We start from the raw sequence: 22,056 nt of genomic DNA on the forward strand, positions 1-22,056 counted from the left end.
TGAGGAGGTGCACTCCACGCACCTGCAGGATACAATGGTAAGGACGATTAGCTCAAAAACCTGTATGTCATGTCTGCAGTGTTCATTAATGTGCTGTGATCTGAGGGTCCTTTGCAGAGAGTGGTAGCTCACTTTGGCACAGTGTGCATAGGTTTCTATCTGAGAACATCAACTAAATGCAAGGCTGTGATGAAAGTGACCAGTGGTTACACTGGCACACTGTACATGGCAGTGGCACCACTTATAGAGGTGGGTGTAAACAGAGCTAAGTAATACATCTTTAAGTTGTGGCAAGATCGAATGCAATGTAGTTGTTATATTGTGTTTCGTGAGATTTGTAAAGCGCACCTCTACCATGCTGACAAGTCCCTGCGACTCTGGTGTATGAATGGCCCCTGTGGATCAATTACGTTTGCAGCGGTAGAAAGGTGTCCATTTCAATATCGCAAAAGACATCTTGGGGTCGGGATACCCCAGCCCGAGATCTCACTGTCAACGATTCACTTCCCTAATGGTTGCCCTTGACCTCCCAGAGAAACACCTGTCTGCTAAAATGTCCCAGTGACTTATAAAGCAATTGGAATGTTAAATAAGTTCCTAAACCGCGATAAGTCTTTCGATCCTACAGGCAGTTCATTTATTAAGTGAGCATTGAGTAAACTGCTTAGAAAATGTGCACATGCTGTTTATTTAGCTAATGTACAGTTTGCATGCACTATACATGCTGGTAGGGTGCAGTAAACAGTTAAAAGCTGCTTTAGAAGCAGTTTGCTTGCTAAGTCATTGCGTAAAAAAGCCTTTCATTTTTACTAGGGCTAGCAGATAGTTCAAGGGCTTACCTCTTGCATGGGGCCCCCCTGCACTTTGGAAACCGAGTCCTGGCAAACCGACTCAGCCCTTCGTCCTCTCAAGGTCGATACAGTGAGTAACCATTAAATTGGGAATAGCAATTCCACAGCGCTGCGAAGCAGGAGGAATGCAGCGGGAAGTGCTGCTGTACATTAACATTAAATCTGATATGATAGTGTAATTTGTGACTGTCTACTTCCTCCTGCCCCCAACCTTAATAGATCTATTTTTCTGACCCCCCCCCATTTCATTTCTTAATTAACAATTTTTAGTTTTGGTTCGTAGAGACGGCGATAGCCCCGTATATAAGAAGAAACCATTATATATATAGATCCCTGCACTTGCATATGCACCAGTATGTAGAAGTGGACTGGATACCAAACGTGGCCCTGGAAATGCTTTTCAATTTGGCCCCATATCACAAAGTGAGAGCAAGACATTCCCTCAAGGTGGGCATTAGGGAGTTCTCCCTGAAGAATATTTGGAAACAATGTGTGCAAATAGTGATTAAATAGCAGTAATACATAACAGAAAACGGACACGCAATGTGTTAGTAGTGAGGAATGACATACTGGCAGCTTTATAACAAAGTCTTTACTTCAAAGAGATGTTGGGATTAAGAGAGATGGAAGGATGGCGTGGGTGCATGGGAGAGAGGGTAAGAGGAGAAGAAAAACAGGGCCTCCACTGAAAAGAGGCCCATCGTGAAGTCTGCAGAGGTAGCTGTCAGCCAGTCAAACTCTGCCAGTACCATAGCCAGGAGCACATGATCTGTATCCCTTTAAACAGCAATCTCTGCCTGAAAAATCATCTGTTTGAAAGGAAATGGGTTAATTGCAGTCATTTGGCTGCTGCTTATCTGTATCCTTGTTATATGAGGTGATTTAAAACAGTCCTTTGTCCCAGCAAAAGCCTCTGCCTGAAAGATAATGGGATACTTTACACTAACAGCAGAGTCTAGTGTAATAGAACTTCCAAACCAAGGGTGTCTCCAGCTACGTGAATCCTAAGCAATGCAGAATCCCAGCGCATCTCCCTGGATTACAGTGATAAGCCTGAGCCATTTTGTTTCTTTTGTATAGAAATGTAAAGATTAATAGTAACATGTTAGTATTATTTTGTTTTATAAATAAAATGGAAAGACCAATAGTTACAATACATTAATATTATTAGGCTAATTTGTAAAAATAAAATGCAGGGGTGGACTGGCCCATAAGGAACTCTGTAGATTTCCCAGTGGGCCTCTGTACCCTGGGCCTTTTTGTGTGGTATTTTCAAATGTTCCCATCGAAAAAGGGTTGGGCGTGCTGAAAATGTGTAACATGGGGCCACTTTGAAAATTATTTCCAGGGCCTCTTTTTTTCCCAGTCCACCCCTGCGGGCGTCTAACACAGCCACAGTGGTAACGACCGCGTGTGTGGGTTGTTGTCTTCCTTCGTTGCCAGTTGTAAGCTCTTGACCGGGTCCTCCGGTCGCCAAGATAAGCCTGCGCGCAGATGGACCTTCTCTCAAACTTCTTTATTCCTCGCCCTTGTAGTACACACTAACTTCCCCTTCCGCCACTTCCCTCCCCACGCTCTGTTCCCGGCCCTGCCCTCCCGGATTACAACTCCCGATGCTACACTCCACATCAACCACTTTCTAAGATAGATTTGTCGCTTGTCAGTGTGCATTTATTGTGTCCGTTCCCTGGCGGCAGGCCATCTTGTGATAATCGGTGGCTATTAACCATGGTTGTATTTCTTTGTCTCCATTATAATGTATGCACCCAGGCGCGCCGGGTATGCGGATGCTCTGGGGCTCGGGACATCTTCATAAAAGTCCCTATACTTTAAATGGGACTTTTTTTTTTTTTACGAGCACCGTCATCCCGGGAAAACAAGAAGTCGGTGTTACATCCGCCCTGCGCCCCGCAACGCGGTCACGTAGGGTGTCTCAATAAAAGCCTCGTCCCCGCGCAAGGGAGGCAGTTCCGGGCCAAGACTCTAACAACATGTGGCGTGTTTCATTTCGCTCCGGCCGGAGCTGTGCCACTAAGGCCTACCTCAGAGGCCCTCACCGTTCTGCCCCCGCGCGGAGACAGAACGTAACACTGGCGATGAGGGAAACAGGACCCAGCACACATGCTCGACGCCCTACAAGCTGACTATTCCTGCTGCGACACACGGCAACTGTCATCCAGGTGCTGTAAGCACCACAGCACGTCGCGTGAAGCCGCCGCACTGGCGGTACGCACGTGCGATCACGGAAGCAGGCACTGGGAGCGAGGCGGCGGTCCCATTGGTGACTGTTTCGTAGGTCGGCCTCGAAAGGGACCACGGACACCTACAACCACGCACAAAGGTGTGGACGACAGACAAGTGACAACAACAACCCACTATGGCGACCGGCACGTCCACCCCCAGGCCCTGGCATGCCCTCCAGACTCGCGGCGAATCTGTTGATGTCGTCACCGCCAGCTCGCCCACAAGGAAGCTCCTCCACCATGATTCAGCCATTTGACCCATTCATGGATCCATCATCAGTTGGCCCTCGGTGGCAGCTATGGATCCAAAAATTTGAAATGGCAATGAAGTGCAAGGACATAACCTCCGCCAGGAACATGAGGTCGCACCTGTTGTTAAATACGGGGGACGAGGTGCTACGAATCTTCAACTCGCTAACCATTGCTGATGGCCAAGACATTTACCAACAATCGAAAGACGCCCTGACGGCCCATTTTCTCCCACAACTCAACCCAGATTATGAAACCTTCATGTTCTGCACCACATTTCAGGCAGAAGAGGAAACCTTGGATGCCTACCACACCCGACTCAGGAAGCTGGCGATTTCGTGTGAGTTCACGGATGTCGAGAGAGAAATCCGGAGACAACTCATTAACGGCATCCAATCGGAGAAACTAAGAAGGATGGTGCTGAGTGAGAGGGGCATTTCTCTAACACGCATTCTGGAGTTGGGTCGTCAAAGGGAGCTGGCACATGCCAAGGCCACCAACATGGGAATGACTCTTCAAAAACTACAGTCTGCCCTCGCATCATCCATCGTGGCCCATGTCACCAATACACAGTCCACAAGAGATGAGTCTGGCGGCAACTACGCACCAGCCAGATGGCAGCCACGAATCCCGGGACCTACGGAGTGTGGATGGTGTGGTGGATCGCGTCATGGACGGCGAAACTGCCCGGCGCAAGGGACAACATGTGGGGCATGTGGCAGAAAGGACCACTATACCAAGGTCTGCCGATCATCGGGCGCTCCACTACCGCCTCCACAGAACCCCCAGGAGAAGAGTAGAACCAACAAAAAAAAAAGCAGGCGACCGCAAGGCGAGTCGAAACGACCAACTCTTCCACCGAGGAAGAAGGGGATGACGTCACAGGGTCTCAACAAGACTCTGGTAGAGAGCAGCGGACCAAAGGGAGAAAAGTATTCCTTGTGTCAGCTCTGGATCGTGGGCATGCTATGCAGAAGAAAGGGCTCAGGCGGCGCAAATGCCAGGTCACCCTACAAAACCAGCAGGTATAGATGACCATAGACACGGGAGCCTCTGTAAATGTCATGCCCATAAGCACATTTCAAACACTGCAACCACGACCAGCCCTCAAGCACACAGACACCCTTCTGTTTGCATATGGCTGTAGAAAACCATTACCGGTGGTTGGCAGATTCTGCACCACCCTCAGCCACGGTGAGAACAGGCTACCGTCCAAGATCTACATAGTGAATGCGGGGATTGAATGCCTTCTGAGTGGCGATGCAGCTGAGGACCTAGGGCTAGTACAGTTTGTCAGTCAAGTCAAGGAAGCCCAAGAGGTCGAAAACATCCTTGCACAGTATCCCAACCTGCAAAACGAGATTGGGTGTTTGAAAGGAAAGATGATCAAGCTCCATATTGATGAGTCGGTCCAGCCAAAGGCCGTCAGACACCGGAGAACCCCATTCCACATGTGTGAACAGGTGTAGATAGAATTCAAAGCGTTGGAAGAAGCTGGCATTATAGAAGAGGTAACGGGGCCGACACCATGGGTGTCCCCTATGGTGGTCACGAAGAAACCCAAGCAGCCGGGAAAGGTCCAAATCTGTATAGACATGCGCCTCCCGAACACTGCCATCAAGCGGGAGCGCCACATCACACCAACCCTCGGCGAGATTGTGGCTGACCTCACGGGATCAAGAGTCTTCTTGAAGGTTGATTTGAAAGCGGGTTACCACCAGCTGAAGCTGCATAGGGACTTTCGGTACATAACCACTTTTTCAACACATTTGGGTTTGCGAAGATACAAGCAGCTAAGATTTGGGATCTCTTCGGCGGCCGAAGTCTTCCAACAGACAATTCAAGAAGTCATCCGGGGCATACCAGGTGTCCTAAATGTGAGTGACGACATCCTGATCCATGCTCAGGACAAAGAAGAACACTCAAGAAGACTACGAATGCTCCTGGGCCAACTAGAAGATGCTGGCCTAACCATCCACAAGGAAAAATGTGAGTTTTTCAAGACGTAAATTTTGTTTTTTGGCTACAAATTCAGCAGCACTGGCATTTCACCGGACCCTCAGAAGGTTGCTGATATACAGGCTGCGAGTCCGCCCATGACACCCACTGACGTGCATAGTTTCCTGAGGATGGCCACGTACTGTGGGAGATTCATCCGGAACCTGGCCACTCTCTCGGAACCCCTTCAAGAACTTACCAAGCTGAACGCGAAGTGGGAATGGGGGAGAGCGTGCCAGGAAGCATTTGAGAGCATCAAAGAGTCACTATCCGTGGACACGAAAATGGGTACTACAACACCGCGCTTCTGACTGAACTTTTTGTGGATGCCAGCCCTGTCGGCCTGGGGGCCATCCTCATGCAGGTCACAAAAGAGGGTGAGAAGGGACCCATTGCATATGCGTCACAAGCCCTCACAATGACAGAACAGCGAGACTCTCACATTGAGAAGGAGGCAATTGCCTTACGGTGGGGGTGTCGCCATTTTCACCTCTATCTGTATGGGCGAAGGTTCACAGCGATCACGGATCACAAACCTCTCTTGCCAATCTTCATGGGAACCTCCTCGCACCCGCCGCCCAGAATAGCCAATTGGCTGCTCCATCTCCAGCAGTAGAATTTTGAGTTGGCATACCAGCCGGGGAGTGGAAACCCGGCAGACTTCCTATCAAGACACCCTCGAGAAGCGATGCCACAGGAGGTTCGGGTGGCCGAAGAGACCGAGGAACATATCTGCCAGGTGGTGCAGGCCATGAGGCCAAAGGCTGTCAGCATCAATGACATTGCAGAGGAAACGAGCAAGGACCCATGCTGCGACTTTGTAAAGGATGCTATCATCTCAGGCGACTGGAGGTCCTTCATGAAGAACACCCACAACAGGACTGTGGAAGCAAAGGCGTTCCTCACAGGGATGTTCACCGTACGCCAGGGCCTGTCGGTAACAGAGCAAGGTCTGCTGCTCCGCGGAAATCGCATCATCATCCCGCCGGCCCTGCAGGACCGAATAGTGGCCCTCGCCCATGAGGGCCACCAAGGGATGGCTCGAATGAAGGCTCGCATTCGACACCGAGTGTGGTTTCCGCAAATAGATGTAAAGGTGGAAAGGCTAGTCAACACCTGTCTACCATGTCTGATAACCGGAGCCCCACCGGATCCAGAACCAATCCAGTCGGCGGAACAAGGCTCTGGCAGGTGGGAGGCAATAAGCATCGACTTCTGCAAACTACAAGAAGGCCTGTACCTCCTAGTAGCCATCGATGATCACTCCCGATATCCTGAAGTCGAGGTGGTACAATCCACGGCGGCGGAAGTGGTCATCCCGGCCATCGAGAAGATGTTTGCGACACACGGACTACCTACGACGATCAAGAGTGACAACGGCGCACCCTTCCAAGGGGAGGAGTTTAAACACTACCTGCAAGAACTGAACATCCGGTATCACTACATCATGCCAAGGTGGCCCCAGGCGAATGGGGATGTGGAATGGTTCATGAGGACTATCAACAAAGCACTGAGGTTATCAAAAGCTAATGCCAGTCCGTGGAAAGTCGACCTCTATCGCTTCCTGCGAAACTACAGGGTCACCCCGCACAGCACGACAAGCGTTCCGCCAACTGACCTCATGTTCGGCACCGTCATAAAGTCGTCCATTCCACATCACCCCAGCCGAAGACCGGACGAGCTCGACAATGGGCGCGCCGAAAGAATGAGAACAGATGCCAATGCCCACATGAGCACCAAGAGGAGGTCGAAACCATCCAACCACCAGGTGGTCATGTTGCGGAACCCGACAAAGTCCAAACTGGACTCCCGCTATGAGACTCTCCCATGAACCTCAGCAAGACACAAGGGACCATGATAACCGTGCAAAGAGGGCACCGGCAGGTGACGCGCAATGCGTTGTGGTTCAAGGCGGTGCCACGCAACCTATGGACTGATGGGGACTGTCCCCAAGAAGATGAAGACTCCCAGCTGACCGAAGACGAGCTCACCAACGTTCAGGGTGAAGAAGGTTCAGGTGACAGAGCGTGGGAGCAATGGAGTGAACCGGACATAGGTGAGCCAGAGATGGAAGGTGAGAGACCAGATGAGACTGTGGGGCCCAGCTCCCAAGGCGGGAGATACGGACTAAGAACTGCCAACAAACTGTCAGCTTGGCTCAAGGACTATGTGTGGTAGTTGTGCCTCCCGAGAACCATAGTTCTCAACTCACACGCTTTTGGCGGGTGTCACCCGCCTTGTGAAGGGCTGACTCACCCGCCAAGCCTCCTGCAAGCCCATTCATTCCAATGGGCGTCTCACCCGCCAAAAACAAAATCGGGTGATTACACCCGCCTTTGCCACACAAATGGTTGAGAGCTATGCGAGAACTGTTGAAGCGGAAAGTACCTTGGGTGTTGTGTTGTCAAGCATTAGCATACCTGTTGAGTGCGTGTGTTTATTGTTAAGTTCATTTATAATAAAGGAGGAATGTTACATACGCCCTGCGCCCGCAACGCGGTGACGTAGTGCGTCTCAATAAAAGCCCCGCCCCCGCGCAAGGGAGGCAGTTCCGGGCCAAGACTCCAACAACGTGTGGCGTGTTTCACACGCCTACCTCAGAGGCCGTCACTGTTCTGCCCCCGTGCGGGGATGGAACGTAACAGTCGGTGCCCCTGTATGCACCACACGGGTGCTTCAGACTGTTTCTCACTCTAAGCAGGGCAGGGGGCAACCATCATGTTGAAATGGGAACCCAAAACATCTTCAGCCGGGCCTGCTCAAAGGTAAGTACTGTGACGAGGAAGAGCAGGACTAGGAATAATCTTGAGCTTCCACGGGAAGAAGCAAACATCAGCATTCAGGAAATCGAAAAAACGCTAGGAGTCGCACACCCGCCGCTTGCAAGTCCCAACACTGTCAGGAGAAGAGGCTGCGCTTGCGCCGAGAAGCAGATGTTTACGGCGCTCCTTGTAAGGGCAGGCCGTGGAGGGCCGCGCTTGCGCACTGAGGCCCGACCCCGCCCGGCTGGCTTCTGTCTTGGCGGAATGCGGAAGTGAGTCGGTGGGTGGACCTCGTCTGTCAGCGCTGCCCGGGTCAAGATCTGGAATCTCATTTCCGTTGCTTGGGGGGGGTTCTCGTTCCATTTCGGCTCCCGGTCGCGTTCCGTGTTTCTGCTGCTTGGTTCTGCACCCACTGCGGCCTGGCTGCCCACCCGCCTGTCCCCTGCAATGTCTAAAAACACGGCGTCTTCTACCCGGTTCCGGAAGGTGGACGTGGATGAGTATGACGAGAACAAGTTCGTGGATGAGGAGGAGGCCGGAGAGGGGCAGGGAGGGCCGGACGAGGGCGAGGTGGACACGGCCATCAGGGGATATCCTTCTAACAATTGGCGTGTGTTTATGTCATTCATTGTGGGCACGGGCTGGTCTTCGTTAATATTTGTATGCCTACAGTGGGGACGTCGACGCCGGCTGGGGTATTTGGTGCAGCACCCGGGGTATATTCAAGCATAACAGTGGATTGGCTTGGGGTATCCACGCATTAGGGCTGGTAAGCATATCCAACCACCGTAAGGGAGGTCTTGGGATACAGTTAGAGCATGAGATACTTTGCTGCCCTCTATGCTGTTTCCGTTATCTGCCCAAGGAGGGAATCTAGCATGTCTAGGAAAACTTCATTTGTATGCAAAGCAGTGTAATAGAAAGTGTCTCTAGTGAGTGATTGTGACCTCTCCGTGTATGTTTGTTACCTGTGATTTACAAGTCTAACCACTGCCGGGTAGTCTGCAAGTTTGAACCCTTCATGCAACCTTTCCCCATCCTCCTAGTTAATTTCTCTTCCTGCACATACTCGTAAACTGTGAGTGAGAGAAACCACTTTATGTAGTCTAGTTCCCATGTAAACTTTGAGGCTAATCTCTGGTGGTTTAGGCGTTGGTGTTCGATTGCAGAGCGCACCTGAACACACTCGGTAACAGAGCGAATCTACCCAATTTTGCACTGCAGCCTTTGTTCGGACAGTTGCGTGTGCACTTGTCGCGTCTCTACATGAGTCATGACTAGGGTTGCAAGTTGTATGGGCGATATTGTGCTTTTTTACATCCGCTAATTTAACATTCGGTTCCAGACTTCGCTCACACGGAGGAGATTCTGTCAGAATTTCAGCATTGATTTATTGGCTGTTTAGTGATGATATAGGAGCCACTGAGATCTTGGTGAGCAACTCCTTTGCTGATAGCAAGGCGTTTTGTAGGGAGGCCAATCAATGCACGTGCTCGTTATTAGTGATTTTAGTAGTGATTTAACGTAGCTAAATAGGATACAATTTTAATAATTCCCAATGGCAAGAAGATAGAAATACATTTATTAAATGGGAATAGCCATGCACAACTGTTGAAGCTAGCCTGAAATATTTTTTCCAGATTCCTGACCTATGTCTAGGTGAAAGGTGGTAGGAGAGTGTTGGTTCATGGGCGAGTGGGATGAAAAGTAGATTCTTACTGTTTAGGCTGCGTTAAGCAAAGCCCCTACCCATGGCGAATTAAGTTATTTAGTGTGTAGGCAGTTACAAATGAGGTAGGAACCTTTTGGTGGAGAGTGTACTAGAAGGAAGAGAGGCTTCTCAGGGGCGGCATATAGAGGAAATAGGGGTGGAAGTAGGAATTGGAGGAAGAATCAGTCTGAAGTAAGATCTGAGCCAGATGTGTTGCAGATGCACAGGGAGACTAAGACGAGACCAGAAGCGTTGAAGCAGGCTACAAAAACGTATCGCGTTAATAAGCATGTTCATCCTCCTAGAGTGAAATCCAGTCGGATTTTTAATATTGCAAAAATTACATGCGAACAATGTTAATTGCAATTCATTGTAAATTATGACCAGGAACAGAGAGCCCGCTGCTGGGTATTGGGCACCATCGAGTAAGTCGGAGAGGCCTCGGGGTAAGAGATTGCTAGGCTAGTACATAGCGTGGTTCAAATCAAGTTTCTACATGAGATGCATACTATGACTTTGTATCCGTTGTTCATGGCCTATTACTATTTTAATGTATTTAGATGATTCCTAACACTCATTACACACATTCACAAACAGTTGGTATTTGATTCATATATTTGTTGTGCACTTGTTGGCCTGGAAAGTAAAATGTAGCTGTTAGTGCCACACTAGCTGTGCTCTTCTTGGTCTCCAGGCAGGAGCTAAATAGTTCCCAGCAAATGTGATATTTTATTGTTCGTTGGTATATTGAGAACCTGACTGGGCCTTACTATTTGTTGGACTGGCAGGTATCTGGTCAATCCGTCGAATGCTATTGCATCTAACACCAATATATCACATTTTAAGCATCGAAATGCCATTCCATTGTATGACCATTTAGTTGTCATTAATTCGATTGTTAGGGATAGGGGTTAAGGGTTAGGGTTGGGCTAGCTTTAGGGTTAGAAGGGTGAGTTTGGGAGGGGCGGGGTTGGGAGGGGCTGAGGGGGAACACCCCCAATATACATAAAAACTTCAAAACGTTACAAGGAGCTGGCCAGTGCCGAAATTTCAGCACTGGACAGTTCCATGTAAAGTTTCGAAGTTACAAAAAAAGCATTGAAATGCTATTTTCTTACATATAAAATTGCATTGAAACCAGTTATTTTCGATGGATTGGTTTCGATCGAAATGCACTTTTTACATGTTAAAGATAGCCTGTCAATGCTTTGGCAGAAGATGCTTTGCATTAGTTGGCTTAGTATGGCAATGCTTTTTTTTTCCCGACGGATTGACCCTAAACCGTACTGACAATCTCTGCCCAGTGGAATGGTCCATGAGGCTAACAAGGGTAAAAGCTATTTCGGATCCAAGTAATCTGCTGAATCTTGACTGAAGGTAGTTGAGGAGTTTGTGTAGTGGGGAGATGGAGGCTGTTGAAGACTAGTTGTCTGAAGATCTTAAAAGAGACTGGACGTTTTTGGCAGGGTCCTTACCGTTGATGGGGAGACTGAGAGTCAGTTTCTGAGCATCCTGTTATTCCTGGCACCCCAGCACATATTGTGCAAAGATGGCCTGGTCAGTATTACTGTTATTGGTATGCAGTGGAGTTCGTGGGATATCCTGTCACATCAGGGAGAGGGTTTGAGAACAATCTTACTGTAAAATGGAGCATCCAGAGATATTCTTTCCCCACTGCAAGTGAGGGGCGAGATGGTGGTCTAGGCCAGCGGTATCCTATTTGAGTAAGTAAGGATCTCCTGCTACCCCCCGCCCCACCCCCAAGGGTGATTTAGGAATATTCTTGGGACTGTATGTAAGGGATTTTATTAGAGGTTTTAGGGTTCATAGATGTTCTATTGCTGTAGTGTGAGGGGGTGCCTGACATTCCTTTCCATCGGACAGCAGAGGCGGTATGGAATATTACCTTGCTGCAAGGGAGGGAGATCTGTTTTGTATATGCAACTGTACATCAGGGTGTCTGGAGTTACCTTGATGCCACTACTGAAAAGGTGGGGAGGGCTTAGCTTATATGAAATCCAAATTATTACCTGTACATTTCTTGGCACTCATGGGCACATGGAATATTGTGGGTTGTGTTAAGATGTTCTGTTTTTGCAGGGGACTAGGAATATTTTTCTGCAGGCAGAGGGTATACACACGTGCGTTCTCTTTACAGGAGCTGGATGGTGTCTAGATGCAGCCACGTTCTGGCGAGAAGAGCTGGGTATGTTGGAGTACATTGTTATCCAGTGTTTAGCTATACTTGCATTGCAGAGGATGGCAATCCAGAAGCTACAGGTTCCCTTGTAAAAAGACACTGGGCATTCCAATAATACGTGGTTCTGTAAACTTTGACATACTCAACAAATGAAATGTTCTATTCCTGGCCCATCGTCTTGGCAGACGGATATCAGTGCTTTGTGAAATAAGGACTCTTTGGATTCTGGGTGCTGCAAGGAGACAGCCTTAATATTTGTACTTTGTCTAATCGTTAGTAGTGTGGTATAGGGTGAAATGTGCCCTCTCTGTACCTTGTTTTAAACATTGGCAAAGCCAACAGTTTGGCCTTTTGTGTAGGCATGGCAAAGGCACTTGCCTGGCACCGCCATAGTGGTATGAACTGGCTATTGAGGGTAGCAGGTGCAAAATGGTGTGAATACCTGCGCATCTAATAGCAGTGCCTGGAAAATGCCTAATACTTATACCGTAGCCAAAACGGGTGGCTTTGCCAATCCTTGTTTTTAATAGGACTTTAGTGAAGTACACAGTGCTTAGAAATGGAGTGGCTGAAGCCAGACCTGCTTAAGACAGTTTCATTACACCAGTGGTGCGTTTACAATTCCAATTAAGTCATTAACTCTAAGAAGACTACTTTGAAAAAACACTGGGAGGCCCTTTGAGTGCAAAGTTTCATGGTAAGGTTTGAATAAAGTCAGCTGAAAGTCCCCTTGAGGAGGTGTTTTGGGCGGGGAGGGGTAGGAACTGGGTGGGAATGGTCCTAGGGATTAGCCATTGGCAGTCAATGGGAGGGCAAATAACCAAACGCCTACAAACTTTCTACCCTATCTCACTTATTTTTTTAATTTAAAAAATAAGTAATGTGAAGAGCTTGTGTTTTTGAAAATTTTGAAATTATAGTTCTTATTTTTAGGAACCATTAATGGGCCACAATGCATTGCCGGCAAGATTGTTCAGGGTTTTAAGTGATTACTGCAGACATCTATGATCTACCTGTAAGGTGCAGTTTCAAATTGAATGCCATTACATTGGGTAATCCTATGTATTACTCCAGTGGTTAGAAGTGGGGGTATTTAGCATGAAACACTATATAAAAACTTCTGTTATTAGATGCAGGAATGCAGTTTCTCTCTCGAAATGAGTGAATGTTGTCTTAGTTTGGCTCATCAAATCTTATGTAAATGATCATTTCTGGTCTGGATTTTCCAGAATTGATGCCAATACATTGTTAAATCATGGCTGCATGGTATTTTGCTTTGTGCAAAATGAAAATTCCACTCTCAGATCTTTTATTACTGCAGTCACCAAAAATTGGCGATCAAATGGTGAGGTGGCTCTCTTATGCCGACATGTTGTCAATAGATTGAACCTATGTCGTGCTTTAGAGTTTCCAACCAGCTGCGTAATTTTGCAAACTAAAATGGTTTAGTATTAAACTTGGAAAAGATGAAGAACATTGTGTTTGGAAAAGAAAGCTCTAAACATGGTAATATGATTCTGAACGCAGGATCAATTATAATTACCTCGGCTACCAAATTGAAGAAGCCTGTATTAAGAATAAGGTGCTCATCTCTGTAAAGCAGAACATGGCTAGAGCATTAATTGCGATGGCCAGAATATTCGCTCATGAAACAGGTGGCTACATACTAAAAGGGATCATTACTATATACACACAAGGGTATCTGGTCTTTCCATCAAAAGCCATACCATCGAAAATTATTAATTTAATTGCCTTTTCATCGAAAAGCATATTCATTGAATCATTTTCAATGGTTTATTTCAATGGATAGGGTTAGATTTAGGGTTAGATTTAGAGGTTGGGGCTAGTGTTAGATTAAGGGTTACATTTAGCAGTTCGGGCTAGGGTTAGGGTTAGGTGGGGGTTGGTGGGGGGATAACCCCCCCCCAAATATATATATATTTTTAAAAAGTTACAAGGAGCTGGCCAGTGCCGAAATTTCAGCACTGGACAGCTCCATGTAACGTTTTAATGTAGAAAATAAAAGCATCGAAATGCTATATTTTACATTTAAAAGTACGTATTCATTCGATGGAAAAGTTTCAATGGATATATACTTTTGATGTAAAATATATAATGTCGATTCTTTTATTTTCGATGCACTGGCATTTCGATGCATCGTTTTCGATGCAATGACTATACACCACACGCAAGTAGTTCCACGTATTCTCTATGGTCTAGATGTCTGCTACATGAAGACCCTAAGATGGCTTGATGTACTGGAGGCCAAATTGTGGAGGTGTATATTAGGCTTGGCTCAACTCTGTTGCAGTTAATGAATAGCAACATGAAAAATACTAAAACGCATAAACCGGATTATATTGAGCTACGAAATATGAAGGTTTTTTAGGAGCTAGGAAAGTCTCAGGATTGGTCATTGGTGCAATCTGCCTATAGGTTCCAATTGAGCCTCTGGAATTTCACATACCTGCAAACTTTAACATCCAAAGTGGGATATGCAAGAAATTCATGTACTATTAAGAGACCGCAGCTATACCTTATTTATTGTTGTTATTTTTTAAATAAAAAATCCCTCTGCAAAGATTAGACGCTTTACATTGTTAGAGTAAATGTATTACCCACCTTTTCTGTAATTGGTCCCAGAATAAACATACCTAGAGATATGAGCTGCTTTAGATTGTGCAATATAGAACATGAATTGGAAACCATTCCACAAATATTAACTTCTTGTCGTGTTTTAAGACATTCTTATGTGTATTATCTCGAGAAATGTATCTCCTGAAATGTGTGCATGACATTGAATTTATAACTACAACAATTCTCTGGGACAGGTGTTTGGGAGCTAGGTCAATTTAATTGGTTATAGCACTTTATAATAAATGGCAGAAGGCCGAGGCAAAGTCTGCAGCTCTATTAGAATGAGTTCTAAGTACGGTTTAGACATACTTAGAAGGGAACTGCATGAGGCTTGTATGTGAATTTTAACATTACTCAGGGAAGAGTCATAAATTATGACCTGTGCTTGTTATGTTATTGGACATTTGTATAGCGCAATTTTACCACTGGTATGATCTCAAAGTGCTGTGGATTGAACGCCCTCAGGGACCACAGTCCAGGTCAGTGGAGATAGTAGGATAGTCAAAAGTTCTTTGGTGCACTTGGTACGTGTGCAGCTAGTGCAGTTTACGTGGTGTGTAGCTGCATTCTAACGCTATGTGTTGTACAGTATTTTTGTGAGGTCAATATAATGCGTGCAGCATTCCCGAATCTGCCTCAGAATCAGTATTCTATCGGTGGAGGAGCTAGTGTAAGAATTAGTCTGTGTAGCTGGGCCGATTTTTAAAATGTATTTATAAAATGTTCTGTGGGGTATAGCTGCATTCTAAAGACTGTCGAGGTGTTCATGGAGGTGTATAGGTATGTGGACAGCTAGGTCAAATTCATTGAGTGGTATAGATGTATTATATTGATTGTAGATGTAGAGGAGAGAGTGAGCAAATTGGTACGAGTTAGCGTCTGTGTGGATTATAGTGAGAGCTATGTTCCTGATTATCTTCCAGTGCCTGCCACTATCACTGTATCTATCATTGTGCAGTTGCATCCAATTCTGCTCCATCGGACGAGTACGTTCTAGATTCGATGACTGGTGCCCGGTAAACCCAAAGGCCCTTGGGGGCATTGTCTGTGGTCATTACTAAGTCTTGTTTAGTCTGCATTTGCTTGTTGGATGACATCTAAACAGGGCGTGGTTATTTCCAGGTCTGATCCATCGGACTTGCAAGTAATCCTACAACAAAAAGGCAGGTCCAGCAGCAGGCCGTGTTATTGTGGTTTGTCTGACTGACAATGTTACTTGCAGTGGCGGAAAGAGTGTTCCTTGTTTAGTGACTTGTTTGAGTGTTGAAAGCAGGGAACAGCACATCGGTAACACTTGGAGGAGCTTGCCTTGCCAGATTCCATGCCTGGTTTATGAGCGTATTCCCTTGAGTTCGAATAGACACAGTCCAATTCTAGTGCTAGAGTAAAGTGCTAGTGGGCCCATTTCTCCTGGTTTCAGGAACTTAACAAGTGGATGGGTATTCCCGTCGTAGTTTATGGTTTGAATAGTGGAATTGTAGCGCAACCTTGCCACTTGCGAGAGCTGAGTGTGCTGTTGGGGTCAAATGGTAGTGGAGCGCAGTGCATATCTGCAAGAGACAAGAGCCAGAGCACACCCAGTCAAAGCTTGAGAGTTTGGGTGATGCTGGATCCTGGGTAAAGGAATCGGGGCATTCATTCCTAGACAGATTAGGGTAAGCATCACTAAATCAGAGAGTAGATAGCATACCTGGTGGACAACAAGATCAGGCCCAATTGTAGAGTTTGAACGTGCAAACGGGCCCCGTGTTAGTAGTTCTGTGCACCCCAGCCCTCCAGGGTGGCGTCCGTCGTGACAGTGATATGGTGAGGGGACAGGTGAAAGGCAGCGTCCCGAATAAGTTGTTTTTCGCATCAACCACCAGCACAATGACTTCCTGAATTGTTTGCAAGAGCTTTGTCCTCCCAGAAACCTTAAACCTGTCACCAACATGCTTTGAGGAACTCCTGGAGAGGTTGCATGCAAAGTCTGCAGTTTTGCAGCAGGAGGATGCAAGAGGACACCATCCCCAGTAGGGACTTCAAGAGGCGGACAGAATCTTTCGACAGCTGTGAGTGCCGCCGAACCTTGGCAAGGAGTAATTGTACTCTTTCCTCTGATGTGGTCGCAATACAAGAGCACGTGTCCAGTTGAGCTCTGAAGTAGAGATCCCGCTGAGATGGAGGTCAGACAGGATTTTTGAAAGTTCACGGATAACCCTAGAGACTCGTGATTAGTAATAAGTACTGTATTGGATGTGCAATATGTGGATAATGACTAAAGGTAAGAAATTATAACTGACAGTTTTGTGATAGGCTGGGGCATCTATGATTGTTTTTTGCAGTCGATATATATGATAGGATTAGATGAAATGTAGGAGCTTTAGATATTTTATCGAGTGATATCCTATTTGTACGAAATAATGTGAAAAGTTCAATATTGAACTGTATACATTAAATGGAAATTAAAAAAATGAATGCAGTGCTTGCCATTTTTCGTATGCAAGGTATAGAGCATTACAATGTAAGTTTAAAAGTCAAGATTTTGGTTCTAAGTTTTTGGTAGCTTAACACGTTGAGCTATAGTAACTGAACAAATGTTCAGAAAATCAATTAAAATGATTTGCTTTTTATAGAAATGATTAGGCAAAGTAATTTCACCTTTTATTCAAGGGATCTTTTGTTTCGTTATGGACGACTCATGGTAAATCTGAATGCATTATTTTAATTTGCTTTTGAGGACAACCTGGACATTGTTTGTATTGTTTATTTGTAGAGCGCACCGGGCCGTTAGGCAACTGGACGCTTGAGAAGTCTTAGGTTACAGTTACATAAATATCTTACAATTCTTAAGGTTGCAGTTACATAAGTATTACATTTACAGTCGAGGTGTCAGTTACAACTGAGGTTATATTTGTATTTAAATAAATCGCTTAGGCAGCAGAGAAACCAGAGTGGCGGTATGTACATGTGCATCATAGGTAGGTTACGGATACATATATATGGTTTGCATTTACAGTTATTGGTAACATATAGGATTAGCAGAGGTATACAGAGAGGAGAGTTAGCATGCGTTGCTTTAATCTTAACACAAGTGTCTAGGTGGGTGGAAACCAGCCAGTCAAGGCTAATACGTCAGCAGTCGTTGGAGTGTAGCCAGAGTTTGTGTGGTTACTTGGGGCATTGCATGCCCATACCTCCCTGTAGCTTATTCATCGATCAGAACGGTTGGCTTTGTCAATGCTTGTTTCAATTGCATAATCAGTCATCCTCTTCTCAAGTCCTTTCTGAGCTGGTGCTATTTTAGCGTGGCTCTTGAAATCTTTCCAAGTGCTGATTTTAGGTCTCTGGGATGCTAGAAGACCTTGTTTCTGGTTCGTGGTATGCAGCCCCTGAGTTGAAATGGACAGAAAAACACACCCAGTGCTTCCAGTAGTCCACCAACAGTCTTGGGAATAGCATTCCAGCAGCATGGTATCTAGAATGTTGGTGCCTGGAAAATTGCAATGGGCAGTGTCCATGTCTTACTGCAGGTCTGAACAGTGCATTTTGGCGGACAGAGTTTCTGGCTGCATAGTACCTTGCATGCCAGCATCATTAAGGGTGCAAAGGGCATACTTTAGTTCCAGGCCTTACACTTTGTAGAGCTACCTCCTCTGGAAAAGGTGAGTTTATGGCGAAATGGTAACCGCCTAGCAACGTCTGGAAGGTTTAAAAATGCAGATTTTGTTTTTTTGTCATCCAACATCGGCACAGTTTATTTCTGGTGATTGTGCTTTAACTTTGTGTATGCTAATTAACACCAATTACTGATATGTTGGAGATACTACCCAACATGACTGCATGTCTTTTATAATGCATTTGACTCAGTGGGTGTCGTGGACTGCTGCCAGTTTCGTTACCGCATCAGCCTACACAACTGTGCCCCTAAGCTCATTTTTTTAAAAAAAATATATTTATTGTTTTTTCCAAAATACAATACAACCAGCATCATCAATATAGTAATTGGTTGTGTGTCAATAGTAACTCCCCCCCCTTCCCTCCCCCCCCCAATGCAAACCCAGACCGGGACGTTGAGCAGTCTACTGCTTGCGCTAAGGCGGGCCTAGGCTGTCCAGGTCCTCGCCTGAGGAGCTGTCCTCTTTGGGGCAGAACAGAGCTGCTGTGAGGGCTATCCATTGCAAAAGGTCCTCAGAGTCGCCAATTTTTTGTTGTCGGTGCGCCAGCTCCCAGGCCCCGGTTTCGGCCACAGTCCATCTACGGAGGTCTTCCCACCATGTTATGTGTCTAGGGGCGGTGGGGCACTTCCAGGTCATGGCGATACGCCTTTTTGCCAGGATGTACATTAAATCCTTGAGTCTGTTAAGGGGCTTGTTCTTTTTGCCTCGTGGGTATGAGCCCAATAAGCAGGCCTTGGGGGACTGCACGTCCAGTGTTATGCCCTCTTCTGCTACCCTAGCTTGAATTTGGGACCAGAAGGTCTGTAAGGCCGGGCAGGCCCAGAACATGTGGGTCAGTGAGACTGCGGGTTCTTGGCACTTGGGGCACGTCACTACTCCGGTGCCGCTGAATCTTGAGATGACAGCTGGGGTAAGGTAGGCTCTATGAATGATATAGAATTGGATAAGCTGGAATCGGGCATTCCTGGAAAATCTTTTGTGGTATTGTGTTATGGTTTCCCATTCCGTGTCTCCAAACTGCGCGTTGAGTTCAGATTCCCATTTGCCTTTACATTTGAGTTCGTTATGTGTGGTGTTGTCAATTAGGATTTCATAGAGCCTCGAGGTTTCGTGCCCTCCTTAGTTTTCGATGGCCTCGTGCCCGGCGCAGAGGGATTCTGCGTCTGGCCATCGCATCTTGAGCTTTTCCAACACCGCCCCGTGTAGAAGGAACTGACCCAGCGGGACCCCCGTCAGCTCGTGCGGCTCAGGAAATGTGTGGATGCCCTGGTCATCCACCAGGTCACCCAGGGTGGCGACACCGGAGGGTTCCCATATGTTCCGGATCGCCTTTCGGTCCTCTGGTCTGGTGGACATGATGGCGGCTATTGGGATTTGTGGGGTGTAAGGGTCGGTCAGCTTGACTGATTTGCAGGCCCGATTCCAGATCTGGGTGCCCAGGCGGATTAGGTGTGTATTATGCGTTTTGGGCGCTGGTTTGATCCAGAGAAGGTCCCTGAGCAACCAGGGTGCGTCTGGGGGCTGTAAGAGGCGTGTGTCCGTTGAGGCGTCATCAGCCATCCACTGAATCACGTGCTTGAGCTGGGCTGCTATATAGTAGAGCTCAAAATTGGGGTTTTTTAGGCCTCCTTTGTCGTACGGTCTCTGTGTTATGTCCAGGGCGACTCTGTGCCTACTTTCCCGCCATAGGAGTTTCCTACAAAGTTTATTCAAGTCCCTGAAGAAATGTTGCGGGATATTGTAAGGGACATTGGTGAAGAAGTGTAGAAGGCGCGGGAGTGCCACCATTTTACGGAGTCCCGCCCTACCAGCCATCGAGAGGGGCAGCTTGCACCAGAAGTCAATTGATTTAGCCAGGCCTTCCTTTGCCCTGCCGGTGTTTAGTGCGTGTACGGCTACGGGGTCGCGGTGGATCATGACACCCAGGTATTTGAATGTGGTGGGTTCCCATTTGAGGGCTAGAGGGGGGAGGTGTTCTTTCTCGGTCTCGCTAAGGGCAGCCAGGGGGAATAGGCAAGACTTGCTGTGATTGATCTGGATCCCGGTGCATCTGTGGAACCCATCTAGGGTTTCAAGAATGTAGGGGAGGATGTGTTCGGGATCTTTTAGGTAGAGGAGCATGTCGTCTGCGTACATGGAAACGAGGTGGTTCACCCCGTTTATCATTATACCCCTGTCTCCGTACTCCTGCCTGAGGTATGTCGCCACTGGTTCGATCGCTAAGATGTAGAGCAAAGGGGATAGGGGGCATCCCTGCCGGGTGCCTCTGGCCAGGCTCCATTTTTCTGAAAAGGTGTTGTTGGTTCACACTCTGGCGGTGGGATTGGTGTAGATGAGTTTGACCCAATTTATGAAAGCCGGACCGATCCCCATCTTGGATAGGGCGGCCTAGAGCCATTTCCATCGGACCGAATCAAAGGCCTTAGAGGCGTCGAGGGACACAACTGCGTATTTGCCGGGTATGCTGTTTGTGCTGTGTATGACGTGATGCAGCCTGCGCAGGTTCTCTGAGATGGAACGGCCCTGCACGTAACCCGTTTGGTCCTGGTGTATGAGGTGTGGGATGGCTGCTTGAAGCCTTCTGGCCAGTAGTGCTGTAAGGATTTTGTTATCTACGTTTAGCATGGACAAGGGACGGTACGAGCCGCAGTCAGTGCTATCTTTGTCGGGTTTGAGTAAAGGGATGATGGTGGCTTCAGCCATGGAATCGGGGAGGTGGTCTTTTTCGTACGCCTCGTTGTATACTTTGGACAATAGGGGGGCTAGTATGTCCTTGTAGGCTTTATAAAATTCACCCGGGAGACCGTCCGGTCCCGGCGTTTTCCCGGAGGGCAGTGACCTGATGGTGGCCGTGACCTCGTCTGTGGTGACAGGGCCTCCGAGGGGGTCTGCCAGGTGATCTTCCATGCAAGGGAGCATGATGATGTCCAGGACATCTTCAATTGCGGAGTCTGGGGGCGGGGCGGGGTCGGAATAGAGGGTTTGATAATATTCCTTGAACGCTGCATTGATTCCCACTTGCGTGTGGAGGGTCAGGCCATCTATGTTACGGATAGAGCAGATGGGGTGCCTGGGGGTTTCCCGCTTGTAAAGCCACGCGAGTAGTTTCCCGGGTTTATCGCCAAGGGCGTGGTTCCTTTCAGTGTATTTGGTATAGCTTAGTTTCCCCAGTGTCTCCCAGTGTGTCAGGCATGTCTGTTTGAGTTCGATCAATTTGTGCGTATGGGCAGGGTAGGGGATGGTGTTGCTTCGAGGGCTTGGAGTTCGGCTTCGGTGTGCGCTAGTTGGGACGTGATGAGTTTTAGGGCCCCTCCCGCGGCGGCTATCATTTCCCCCCTTGTTACCACTTTATAGGCTTCCCATGCTGTACTTAAGTGTTGGACACTATCAATGTTGGTTTGCCAGTAGTGTGTAGTGCCCTCCCTGATTTGTTCGTTAAAGGCTTTGTCTAGTAGCGCTTCGCTTCGTAGTTTCCATGTCGGGATGGGGGGTCTAGGGGCTGTGATCGCCCATGAGGTCATCAGGGGGGAGTGGTCCGATAGCACTCTGGCCAGGTACTGTTGTCCTCAAAACTGGCCGCATGATCTTCACTAACGAACAAACAGTCTATTCTGGTGTGAACCTTATGTGGGGGGGAGTAGAAGGAATAGCCTCTGGTTTCAGGGTTTTGTGCTCTCCACAGGTCTTTCAGGGCGTATTGCTGCTTGAGGGCGTTCAGTATTCTGGTGGGTGGGGAGGGGTCACCA

General features: G+C 47.4%; 1 protein-coding gene across 1 annotated transcript in view; it reads left to right on the plus strand.

Annotated features, from left to right (window-relative positions):
- The first annotated feature begins 8,327 nt into the window (after positions 1–8,327).
- ARPC5 (actin related protein 2/3 complex subunit 5) overlaps positions 8,328–22,056 on the plus strand; it is a 29,884-nt gene continuing 16,155 nt past the window's right edge. The window contains exon 1 of the mRNA XM_069641393.1: positions 8,328–8,693. Coding sequence (XP_069497494.1) covers positions 8,551–8,693 — 143 coding nt within the window. The 5' untranslated portion in view covers positions 8,328–8,550. The remainder of the gene's footprint in view (positions 8,694–22,056) is intronic.

The sequence above is a fragment of the Ambystoma mexicanum genome, chromosome 1q, assembly GCF_040938575.1.
Source record: "Ambystoma mexicanum isolate Mex_15411 chromosome 1q, UKY_AmexF1_1, whole genome shotgun sequence".
Classification (NCBI taxonomy): domain Eukaryota; kingdom Metazoa; phylum Chordata; class Amphibia; order Caudata; family Ambystomatidae; genus Ambystoma; species Ambystoma mexicanum.